Source organism: Betta splendens, chromosome 10 (genome assembly GCF_900634795.4).
Source record: "Betta splendens chromosome 10, fBetSpl5.4, whole genome shotgun sequence".
Classification (NCBI taxonomy): Eukaryota; Metazoa; Chordata; class Actinopteri; order Anabantiformes; family Osphronemidae; genus Betta; species Betta splendens.
In genome coordinates, this window is record NC_040890.2 from 9,436,765 (window position 1) to 9,448,772 (window position 12,008).

At 47.2% G+C, this 12,008-nt stretch overlaps 1 protein-coding gene across 6 annotated transcripts in view; it reads left to right on the forward strand.

Annotated features, from left to right (window-relative positions):
* Window positions 1–11,748, forward strand: part of nlgn3a (neuroligin 3a) — a 104,208-nt gene extending 92,460 nt beyond the window's left edge. For all 6 annotated transcript variants that reach the window (XM_029164793.3, XM_029164794.3, XM_029164795.3 and 3 more), the window contains one exon: window positions 5,923–11,748. In XM_029164793.3, the coding sequence (XP_029020626.1) occupies window positions 5,923–6,778 (856 nt within the window). In that variant the 3' untranslated portion in view covers window positions 6,779–11,748. The remainder of the gene's footprint in view (window positions 1–5,922) is intronic.
* The last annotated feature ends 260 nt before the right edge of the window (window positions 11,749–12,008 follow it).

The following is a 12,008-nucleotide window of genomic DNA, read 5'->3' on the forward strand; positions in this document are numbered from 1 at the left end:
GCGCGCGTGTGTGTGTGTGTGTGTTTACACTATGAGGCTGTTCTTTCCCGAGAGTTAGGGATGTTTCAGAAGCCGGGGATTTACTTAGCTCAGATTTTTTTTTTCTGGCTGCAACATTTGTTTTACTATTGACAGCCAAAATTGGGCTGCGCTTTACTGCAACAACAACTTCTTCGGCACAGTTTCTCTGGCAATTCCTGCTGCCGGTCCACATTCTGCGACTTCCACACCTCTTTTTTTTTTTTTTTATTTTGCAACGCGGACGCACACACACAGCAACACGCCTATACACAAAGAAAAGAAAAACACACACACTGGCAGAGCCCTTCAGAAAAGGCAGAATGATGAAAAGCCCAGAAAAGATCAATCATCATATGTCATTAGTGCTATAAATACGTTGGTCCTGGTTCCCGCGTCTTCCCGCTGGTTGCTGCTCATTTCCCCTGTTTTATGTGTAAGCTGTGCCGCACGCTGTGCGAGGCCTTGCTAGGTAGTTAAAGAGCACAGCGCGGTCATGTTGATTTTTTTACTCAGTCTTCTTTGCTCTCTCTTTCTCTCTCTCCTTCTCTCTCACTCCCTCATTATTCCTACAAAAAAGACAGTCTCCTTCCATTGACTACATGAGCTAAAATATGCAGTATTGATTGCTTTGTCTTTAGTGACAATGGCCAAACAAAAGCTAAAAGAAGCTTGAGTGTGTCTATAACGCCGTCTCACAGCCAGCGCTTTGATTTACAGCGCTGCTACTTCATTTTTTTTGTTTCCCTCTCTCTTGTCAATCCAACACGACGACCAGTGTAGTCTTTCTCTCGTCTGACCTCATTCACGCGCTGCTTCAGCCTTATTCTCAGCACCAACTGTCTCGGTGTTACATCACTCAGCCCTGATTTCCCCCTCCTTGTCCGTCCCCGGATTATCCCCCCACCGCTACCACCACCAGCCTTCTACATGGGCTGCCTTCGTTAAGGCCAACTCAACCTGTAGCGGGAGACTGTGAATGAGCCGCATTGTTGGACAGCGCGACCCCGAAACAGCCACCTACCTACTCCATTAAATAGACACTCACTTGATAGGAGATTTGTAGCCAATATCCTGATTTGCATTAGAGAAGGTAAGGAAGTGGTGTGGCTTGTTAAGGGGCCCGGATGCCATTGATCGGCATCCACGCTGTGCACTGAATGTAATGAGAGGAGGGCTGCAGGGGGAGGAGGACGGGGGGAAGTCAATCTGCATGTGTACATCCGTAATTAAGCGGTTTGCCGATATAAACAAAATAATATTATGTTAAATACAAAATTGGATGTGGTGGAAAGTTGCTAATTGGTGAAGGGAAGGGGACGATAAATGCAGGCAAGGTAATGGAGGAGGAGGAAGAGGAGGAAGAGGAGGAGAGCTGCTTTGCTTGCTGCCATTCATCTAATTAAATCAATCAATAGCGCCCATGATAAGTAGTGATCCAGGAGCTGTGTCCTCCAGCACTTCAGCATGGCCCAAAGTCACAGCGGCGCGCCCTGCATCACTTAGTCCGCTGAACCGAAGGCTGCCATTAAATATGAACCGCACATCGCTTAGCCCCCTGCCCCAGCATGCAGCCGCATGAAGGGTAAAAGAGCAGCGCCCCGCCGCTTCCCCGCGACAAAGGCAGAGTCCACAAACACACCCGGATCCAGTGCGTTTATTAAAGATTTACACACAATGCAGCGGGACGCGCTGGAAACCGTCTGTCGGAGAGCGACATCACAATTAGCTGCTTGCTTTGTGTTACCTGGTAAGTAGATAAACAACTGCGGGCGATGAATTTGTCACAGGCAACAATGACTAAAAAAAAAAGAAAATCAGGCTTGAACTTTGCATGTTTTAGCATCTTAGCAGAACGAGCATCAGCGCCCTGAAAGGAGCGCGTTGCCTGTTTCATATCGAGCAGCTCCACGCAGCCACGGATCCAGAGACCTTGAGTGTAGTGAAAATAGATTCTTGTCTTCTGCCTTAGGGCACCTAAACGTGTCTTTTCAGATTTGGTGATGGCTAGGTCTATGATCATTCAAGCGCTGCAAATTACATCGGGATGAAAAGGGGAAGGAGGTACATGGGAAATGAAAAAAAGAACGAAAATGATATTCATTCTTCACCCTTATCTACCTTTTACATCAGTGCTTGCAGAAAGAGCTTGGAATAGGTAATGAGCTCGGGCCCTGTTCTGTCACATGTTTAGGTGGAGCTGAGCATCACGTCTGTCATCCAGGAGCCTCCGCGTCTCACACAAGAGCTGTTTAACAGTTACACGGGGCTCTTCCTCTTTTTTCAGATTAGTCCCTGGGGCCCGTTGCCATAACGACGCAGCGCGCACAAGCTTTCGCGGAGACGCGTCTCGTGTTCAGGTGCCACAGCCACGCGGCCCCCGAGGTCATTACCGCGCGCCGAGCGCAGGTACGAGCCTCGGAGTAAACATCCGAAGCCGCCGCCCGTCACAGGTCCCGTCCCGCGGGAGCACTTATACACGCGTGGCAGGCCAAGGTCGGCGGGGGTCGGCGGGTCATCGGGAGGGGGGGGTTGAACGAGCGAGGAGGAGATGGAGGCGATGGTTTATTGTACCACAGCCATATGAACACATCACAGGAAATCTGAAAGGCCATTAAAACGCCCACTTTTATGGGCGTAATAATCCCTCAACTCTGCCTGGGAGTCCAGCCACAGCCCCGGCGTCTCGTGACCCACAGCGCCACCTCATCTGTCAAACACGTTGGTGGTTCTTTTATGGCCAAAAGAAGTGGCACGCTGACACTTATTGATGATTTCGCCGCTGACAGGCGCAACGGAGGAACGCTGAGGCAAATAGATTCAGATAAATGCATCAGAACGTGGCGTTTGACATTTCATTATTCAGCAGGACAACACTCCATAAACATACAGTCAAGGCAAACAAAGAGCTTTTCAGAATGGAGAAGCCCAGTATCCACACCGGGCTGAGTCAATTACCTGATTTAATTTGATTATAGTTCTTCCACTTTCACTTCCTGAGACCAGACAGGAGCTGTAGAGAAAATACAAAGCATGAGGCGTGACGTCTTTAACGCTGGTGACACCGCTACATACGGTGTGTGTCCACGGGCTCCTGTTTTTTGTCTTCAAACCAGAAATACTCCGACAGCCGGCATAAAATATACAATATGTACAAGTCGAGAAAATAGTAGTCAGTGCATAAAGTGAAAATCAATTATTAAAATACAGCAATGAGAGACCGAGAGACCGGGCGAAATATGAGTTGAATAAATCATCTGTACTGAATTAAAATAAAGTAAAAGAGAAGAGCATGCCCTGTGCAAAATGAAGCAACACCCAAAATATACAATAAATAACTAAGCGTAATTAAAACAGTAAGGCTTTTATACTTTAATAATGTATATACATGCATAATAATATCGTAATGTATAAATCTGTAGGATGAAAGTTACATCATCATCCTGCTACGTCATCACCCTAACTCCTGTATCATTCATCATCCAGCTGTTCTGGTGGATTATGTTGTACAGGTGAGGCACCTGTGTAATTTCCACTGAGAGACGAGACAGCTGTGGAAAACTTCAGCAGTGATTAAGGCGCCGCATGTTCCGACGGTAAACACAGCAGCCGAGCTCTCGGGGAAAGTGGATCTCGCTGTATCGCCTCACACGGCACCAATTACGCCCCAGTGCAAACAGAGCCGGTGACCTGGTGGCCCTCGAACACTGAGCCCAGTCGCCTCCCTCTCACTCCACAGCTCAGGGCAGGACTTCAAAGCCGACGCGGCCCAAAGTTAGGCCGCGGTGCTGGGGATTGTTCAAAGGAACGTGGGCTGTTTACTATTGACTTTGCAACAATTACCCAAGCATATGTGTGTGTAATTAGATAAGGCAGCCAGTTGTTCTCTAATGCGGCAAATCAAATTAACTAAAGATGCCACATTGATTTCTTTGTGTTCCCTAAATTATTCATCTTCACTTGCACTGAAACAGCCAGCCAGCCGCCAAAGAGCTTTTCCAACTCCTCTGGATCGCTGCTCTCGCGCTCCCTGCTCACGCTGATTGCTTTGTGAGATTTACCCAGGTAGCTTTTCAACGCGTTCGCCATCAAAATTCACAAAGTCGACCCCCCCCCCCCCCCCCCGTCCCCACGAGGAGCCGAGCGTTTGCAGCGTTCTCCTTCAAGGAGAGTTCCCTGACCTGCGTCATTGTCATTGTTGTTTCAAACGCATCTACGCAGGAGAGAGGGAGGAGGGAACGCGCTCGCACACGTGTCGTGGCAGCGCGCGGCCGCTGTGAGAACTCGTGAGTCATGCGGGTTGCAGACGGCCACGTCTCAGGCTGCTTCATTGACGTCCTGTTCTCTGGAATGTTGCACATTGGGAGATCAATATGACCTTACCTCCGCCACCCGCTCCTTTGAAACTTAATTACTGATATTCAGCTACAAAGTCATCATAGTCTGCCTGTCAATATTCATTGGGGATCATTACGGGCTTAATAAAAGAGGTTATTTACGGGCTGCTCCGCTGACACCGGCCCAGGTCCAGGGATTCAGCTACAGCCATCTCAATTTGCTTTACCTCCCTCCCTCGCTCGCTCTCTCTCTCTCGCGCTCTCTCTCTCCCTCACCTCTCCCAGAAGCACTGACCTGAAAAAGAAAAATTGACAGCAGAGCAACGAACAGGAGAGCGGATGGAGGGTGAATTCTTCTGGCACGGCTTTTAATTCTCTTGGCCGTGTTTGGAGATTTTTTAGCCCGTGCCAAAAAAAAACCCCGCCGTAGCCTCCCTGTATCCCCGAATCCCAGACTAAATTTGAACTCTGCCACTGGCGTCACAATCAGACGTCATAATTCATGAGACTTTGAGAGCGCCACGGACATCCTTCGCTTCTCGGCAACATCGCGGCATTAACGCCAATTATAGCGTGAGGCGGCCGCGGCGTGGGCCACACAAGTCGCACTCCTTACAACGGGGCGCTGTGTGATGGAGGGAGATTGCCATATGCTAATGTATTCGATAAATCAATAGCTTCACTGTAATTGAAGTGGCTGGCAACGCGAGCAAAAGAAAAAGTAGAACAGCGAACCCTGTGGATCCACAGAGGTACTGCACCTCAGCTTCTCTCTCTCTCTTTCTCTCTCTCTCTCTCTCTCTCTCTCCCTCTCTCTCTCTCATGCATCCCTCTTGTCTCTCGCTCGGCCACACGCACGCGGACATTTTTCATATATCTGAGCGCGCGCGTGTGCTCTCCTGGTGTCTTGATTAATATGGTCCACTTTACATCAGTGCGCTGGATGCCAGTGCACACTGTGCTGCCTTCCCTGAGCAATTAGCGGAGGGGGCTCCACCAGCGTTGGATTATCAACAACAAGATGCCTCCTGACACGAGCCCTAAAGCCTGCTGACTTATTCATGTGTGTTTACTTTTAAAGCCTCTGCCCTGGTTTTGGTGGGTGGGCCGCATCAGAAGTGAGACAAGCACAACATCTGGGGAGGGGGGGGGGGGGCAGACGGTATGCCCACAGAGGCGGCTGGGGGAGGGGGGGCTCAGGCTGTCTGGACATGTTGTCATTGAAAATAATTTTTAAGTCAATTGTGTCCTGTGGAAGTTGATTCAGTGGGAAAATCAATGTTATTTAATAAAGCACCGGAATGATACACACACTGCATCATATATATCTGGATCAATTATTAACTACATTCTGTTTGTTGGTGTTTTGGCTTTGTGCTTTAGTTGTTGCGGGTTTTGCCCGGTGAGATCAGCGCTCTCCCGTCACGGCGTTCAGACAAACACAGAAACTCCATGATGCAACCGCCGCGTTTTCTTTCTAGTGTATTTATGCCGGCGGCGTGAATAATTCAGCGCGCTGTCGAACTTTAATTTGACATCATGGTGTCTGCCTTTGTTCCATCTGCAGGGACCCGAACAAGCCAGTCCCCCAAGACACCAAGTTCATCCACACCAAGGCCAACCGCTTCGAAGAGGTGGCCTGGTCCAAGTACAACCCCCAGGACCAGCTGTACCTGCACATCGGCCTCAAGCCACGCGTGCGCGACCACTACCGCGCCACCAAGGTGGCCTTCTGGAAGCACCTGGTGCCCCACCTGTACAACCTCCACGACATGTTCCACTACACCTCCACCACCACCAAAGTGCCCCCGCCGGAGACCACCCAGAACGCCCGGTCCACCAAGGGGCCCAACGGGAAGACCTGGCCGTTCAACACCAAGCGGCCGCCCATGTCCCCGGCCTACAACAGCGAGGACAAGGACTCCTGGGGGGAGGAGGAGGAGACGGGGCCCCTGGTGGTGGAGAACCCGCGGGACTACTCCACCGAGCTCAGCGTCACCATCGCCGTGGGCGCCTCGCTGCTCTTCCTCAACGTGCTGGCCTTCGCCGCCCTGTACTACCGCAAGGACAAGCGGCGGCAGGACTCGGGCCACGGGCCGCCCAGCCCCCAGCGCCAGACCACCCCCAACGACATTGGCCACCACGCGCCCGAGGAGGAGATCATGTCGCTGCAGATGAATCAGACGCACCACGAGTGCGAGGCGGGGAACAGCAGCGAGGGCGCGCTGCGCCTGGCCTCGCTGCCCGACTACACGCTCACGCTGAGGCGCTCGCCCGACGACATCCCCCTCATGACCCCCAACACCATCACCATGATCCCCAACTCCCTGGTGGGCATGCCCAACCTGCACCCCTACAACACTTTCACCACCGGCTTCAACTCCACTGGGCTGCCGCACTCCCACTCAACCACCCGCGTATAGCTTTAAGAAGGCCAGGGGCAGCTGGAGCGGGCGGGGGGAGGGGGGAGCGGGAGGATGAACGAACGGAGGAGTGGATTGTGTTTTATAAATATCACAGGGGGGGGGCAGGAGGGGAAGGGCAGGAGTCGGATTAAAACGTGAAGAGATTTAACTAGACTTTTACTACGAGGAGAGTTGCTGAGAGCTCTCTCCGGATGTCAAGTTGTGCAGAGCTGCCAAAATCAAACTGCTTCCCTTCTCCTGATCAGAGGAGGGGGGGTTTTCTGCAGTGTTCTTTTCTAAAGTAATCATTTTAAAAGCCTTTTTAAGCAGACTGAGGAGATATCAACACTTTTTTTCTTGAATTCATAACAAAAACAAAGAAAAGTGCTTTTTATTTCCCATCCCTTCCTCCTGTGGGAGACACATCTAAAACAATGGCCTCTACGTCGGTATTCGCGAAATGTTTTTAATTGCTTCTTTGTTTGGTTTTACGTTTCAATGCCTTACGAAGCTCGTTCTTTTCTGTCGTTATTTCTATTCCCTGAGACTATTCCAAGTGGAGCGTGTTACAAGCAGATGAGACTCAAAGATGAGAGACTGAATCCAGGATGGGAATAAAGAGGATATGCAGATGTAGAGATTTTAAAACCCATTTTTGGGCAACTAATATTTTTTTTTCTTTTCTGTTGCTTCTCAACACAACAGCCACACAAATTGTGTTCTCTCGCTCTCTTTTTTTTAGCTCATATAGAAATGATTTGCGTGGGACAGCTCTTGCCAGAGGATGCGACGGCAGAGATAAATACTATGTTACTGTGATTGTTTTGTTAAGAAAAAAAGTGCATCTTTTACAGCCAGTTTATCTGTTAAGCTATCTGATATTATCCCCACAGAGTGTGCACGTGCACATGCTGCTTAGAGCACCTTTGTGGTTGTGTGCATGGGAAAATGAGTTCTCCTTCCGTTTTGCGTGCGCGCGGCGAAGATGAAGGAGGAGACGCGTTGTCGGAACTTGAGAGCGACTCTGTGTGTGTGTGTGTGTGTGTGTGTGTGTGTGTGTGTGTGTGTGTGTGTGTGTGTGTGTGTGTGTGTGTGTGTGTGTGTGTGTGTGTGTGAGAGAGAGAGAGAGAGAGAGAAAGAGAGAGAGAGAGAGTCAGAGAGGGGAAGGTAGAGAAAGCATGTGTGTGTGTGTCCGTGCACCTGGTTTTTTTTTTGGTTTTTTTGTTTTTTTATTTTAGTAGGTTGTATAATGTGGTTTTTCTGGGGGGGGCCGGGACTTTCTCATGTCGTTGATTTCGGGTTCACCACCACTAGTGTTTCTGCTGCGTCTCTCTGCGTGTCTGTCTTTGCGAAATAGCACTCATGTTATTTTCAAAGTTATATATGTCTAATTTTTTGCTTAAAGATTACGAGATAAATCTATTATTTTACGTGTACAAGAAAAAAAAATAGATAAACATTCAGACGAACTAACTGACATGGTGACGTTGACAGCAGACAGTGGCCTGTTTGCACTGAATAAACCTACATCAGTGCACACTTGTATTTCTTTGAATATATATATAAATATGGGCATACATACATATATGTATAGGGCTTCTATGAAGATATCCCTTCCACTTACAAAACAATAAAAACACAGTTCAGACTGAAAAGCACCAACATAAATAAGTTCAATGTATTGCTGTTGTCATTTGAAACATCTTGGTGTCTTTGTAAGAGCTCTATATGTATATTTATGTATAAAATATTTAATATTTATTTATGTATACCAGATGCATACATGCTGATTGTGCCATGTGCCAAATTAAAACTGTAAAAAATGAAGAATATAAAGTTTCACTAAACTTTCTTTTCTCTCTTGATCAAAGTTCTTTTCTTCTTATTCTTTCCATTTTGAATCAGTTAACACAGGACTATTCTTGCAGCAACTGCAAGTCTCCCCCCAGGACTTCCTCTCTACCTCCCCTCTTTCTCTCGTCTCTCCACCCTTTCCTCCTTCTCTGTTACCGAAACCTTTGAGAAAAACAGGCTAACAGCTTGGGGCCTATCTGTGTGCATAACTCCGCATCTTACTGTAATTCATGCAAAGTAGAGCTGCAGCAATGGGAGATTGTGGAAAGATTGCCTTGATGTGCTCACATTGCATCCCATTATATGTTGTTCTCGGGGAGAAAGCGGGAGTTATTGATTCTGTGAGTAAAACTGACAATTTTCATCAAGTGTCGTGGCGTAGCGCAAATTGTGTCCCACGTTACAGCCAAGTTCAGTAATGTGACAGAACCGGAGGTTCTAGATCAGCGCTTCGTGCACGCATGCTAGGACGTCCACGTTTTTATGAAGTATTCCATTACTGCCTCCACTGGTATTTAATGATTAGAGATGTAGCAGAGCGAGAAGCACAGTCTGGTCAGCTCATCACCAATCCTGCCAGTGGCAGAATGAGAGAAGGGGTTATTTAAGGGAAATTGCTTGGAGACTGATCTATATGAGTCATCTTATTTTTGTATCCTGTCTTATATGAGTCTCACCTCCTAATAAGCCTCCGACTCTAACTGAGCTGCAGCCAGTGAAGGAAAACGCATCGGGCTTCTATGGGGCTGCCTCATACATGCAGAAACGTTAATATGGCCTCTGTGCTCGTGCTTCTCTGAGGTGTGGACTGTGCAAACCCTCACGAATGTGTCACCAGCAATAATATCAGCAGCAGATCGAGGTGTGCGTCGCATTTTGATGAGCAGTCTTTTAAATCTCTTGTTTCATTGGGACGCGGCCTCAAAACGCTGATCTGTCCAAATAATGTTAGGACACATTTTTGCCTCACCGACCGTGGCGTAATAACCATGAAGTAAGTTTGGGCTTTTATTTTACAAGTTTTTTTTTTTCTTTTGCCAATAACATAGAAGTGAATCCAATTTGACTTGCTGTGGTAACGGCACTGAAATGTGACATTAGAAAATGTCATATCAAATTCCATGAAAGAAAAATGCTGTTATTTCCAACAATCCACAGAGCACATTCAGCTCGACCGTATAGCTTTGTGTAGTCTTGGTGGAATTTTGTTTTGAGAAAAACATTGTAGTTTGTGAATTCCTTAAATTTGCCACAATCACTTTTTATATAATAAAAAAAATCTGTTGACTGAAGTGATGTGGAAGGAGACCGTGTGATTCAGTGCTGCAGACTTTTAGGGCGTCGTTTCTATACTTTAATGCTTCAGTTCACGTTTACTGGTCTCATTAGATACATATTTTTAGCAGAAATTAAATAAAAGCCACTTCATACTACCTGTTTAACATCAGATTATGGAGAATGTACTGGAGCAAAGAGAAGCCAGCATTGGACAAAAATACATAACTTTTGTTGTTTTGTTTGTTTGCTTCTTTGTTTTTTTTTCCTGCTTGTCTGTAATTTGGGTGAACTGACCCTTTAAGACAGGATGTCAACTAATCAAAGTGTCCTCATCTGATCCATGTGCGGCGGTGGGAGGTCAGTTTCCACTGGTGCGTGCACACACACACACACACACACACACACACACACACACACACACACACACACACACACACACACACACAGTGGAACAGGCTAAAATAGAGTGGCGTAGCTGAGAGCAAACTATCAAAGGGAAGAAATGTCATGGGAGGGCAACTTGTTTCTTTGCCATGTAATTTTCCCATATGCTGTTAAAGCAGAGCAGATGTCACTGAGTATTGGCAGGGGCAGACCTGGTGGCCTTGGGGACAGGCTTTGGGATACATGGCCCTGTGAAAAGTCACATAATTAAGTGCCGGAGCAAAGGGAAAGACCAGGGAAGCTGCAGTGGATGTGCAGAGAAAGAAAACGGGGTCACAGTTTCTCCGCAATCAGACACCTAAAGGCTCGATTAAATTAGTCCAGACTTCAGTGGGAGAGAATCGCCGGCGCCATCAGAAAAAAAAATAGGACAGTTCTGAGCGAGACACTTTTGCACTGTCGAGATTTGTTTGCAGTTCAAAGAGTGTGTTTTGAAAGTGACATCATTGGTGGATTGGCTGGAATACCCCAGTGGGGTTTGTGACTGCCTCGACAGCACTGAAGACAAATCCAGCCTAGGAAATGGATGTGCCAAATTACACAGTGCCACCCGCTGGGAGAGAGCTGCAGGTGTGTGTGTGTGTGTGTGTGTGTGTGTGTGTGTGTGTGTGTGTGTGTGTGTGTGTGTGTGTGTGTGTGTGTGTGTGTGTGTGTGTGTGTGTGTGTGTGTGTGTTTGATTTGATTTTTGCCGCGGTGAACATGTTCTTACCCACGTCTCCTCTCGCCCTCGTTTCTCCCGTCCTGCGTCTCGTTTGTCTTTACTCCTCTTCCTCCTCTTCTTTTTATCCTCCCTCACACAAAAATGCAATCGAAGCGGCTCTACCTCTGTCTGACGCAGACATGACTTGCATTTCCTCCTTATCCCACACGCCATGTGCCATAATCTGTAATATTCACTCATTTCCTTGAGTTAGGCTGCCGTCTACAAAGCTAATGAACTTCACTAATTGGGAAGCGGAGTGGAACCACTTGCTGAGCCAAAACTCTACTTTGTATTCAAATAGCCTGTTTTTCTCCAAAGGGAAATCATTGTACATTTTGTCAAAACATCGATAATCTATTATTTCCATGTGAACAACATGCTCTTACAATTTTCTTTTGTATCCATGGAGCATTAGACAAATCATTGGCATATTTTTCAGGTTTTCCAATGAGGAGCATCAAGCAATGGAGCTTTTGTTGGTGTCATCAAACCCAGATACTGTAACACATCTTTCACTAGAAACTAGAAGGGAAATATAAAAAAAACGACGTATGGTGTTTGAGCCCAAAATACATCAAATCTCTGTTATCTCAGTGTCATTGTACAGATTCCTGAAAATGCCCTGTTACTTTACTGTTTATGTCCATAGAATGTATTTATAATCGCGCAAACTGGAGTAATCAAAATAAAATATCTATTCTTTCTGTATCTTATTGTGGTCCTTATGAATATAGAATATGACATCCATTTCCAGCGGGCGTGGGACCAAGAAGTTTTGCCGCTGATAATAGTGTTTTGTATATTTTTCATTCGACGAAGCGACTGGAGAGAGAGCGAGCGAGGGCGTTCCAATCCAGCAGCGCATCTCTCTAAGTGCTGGATGTGAGAGCTCTGCTCCTCCAAAAATCACACAGCCTCTGCATTAAAGGATAAGCCCGGCGTGATTTATGATTCTTATTATTCTAAAC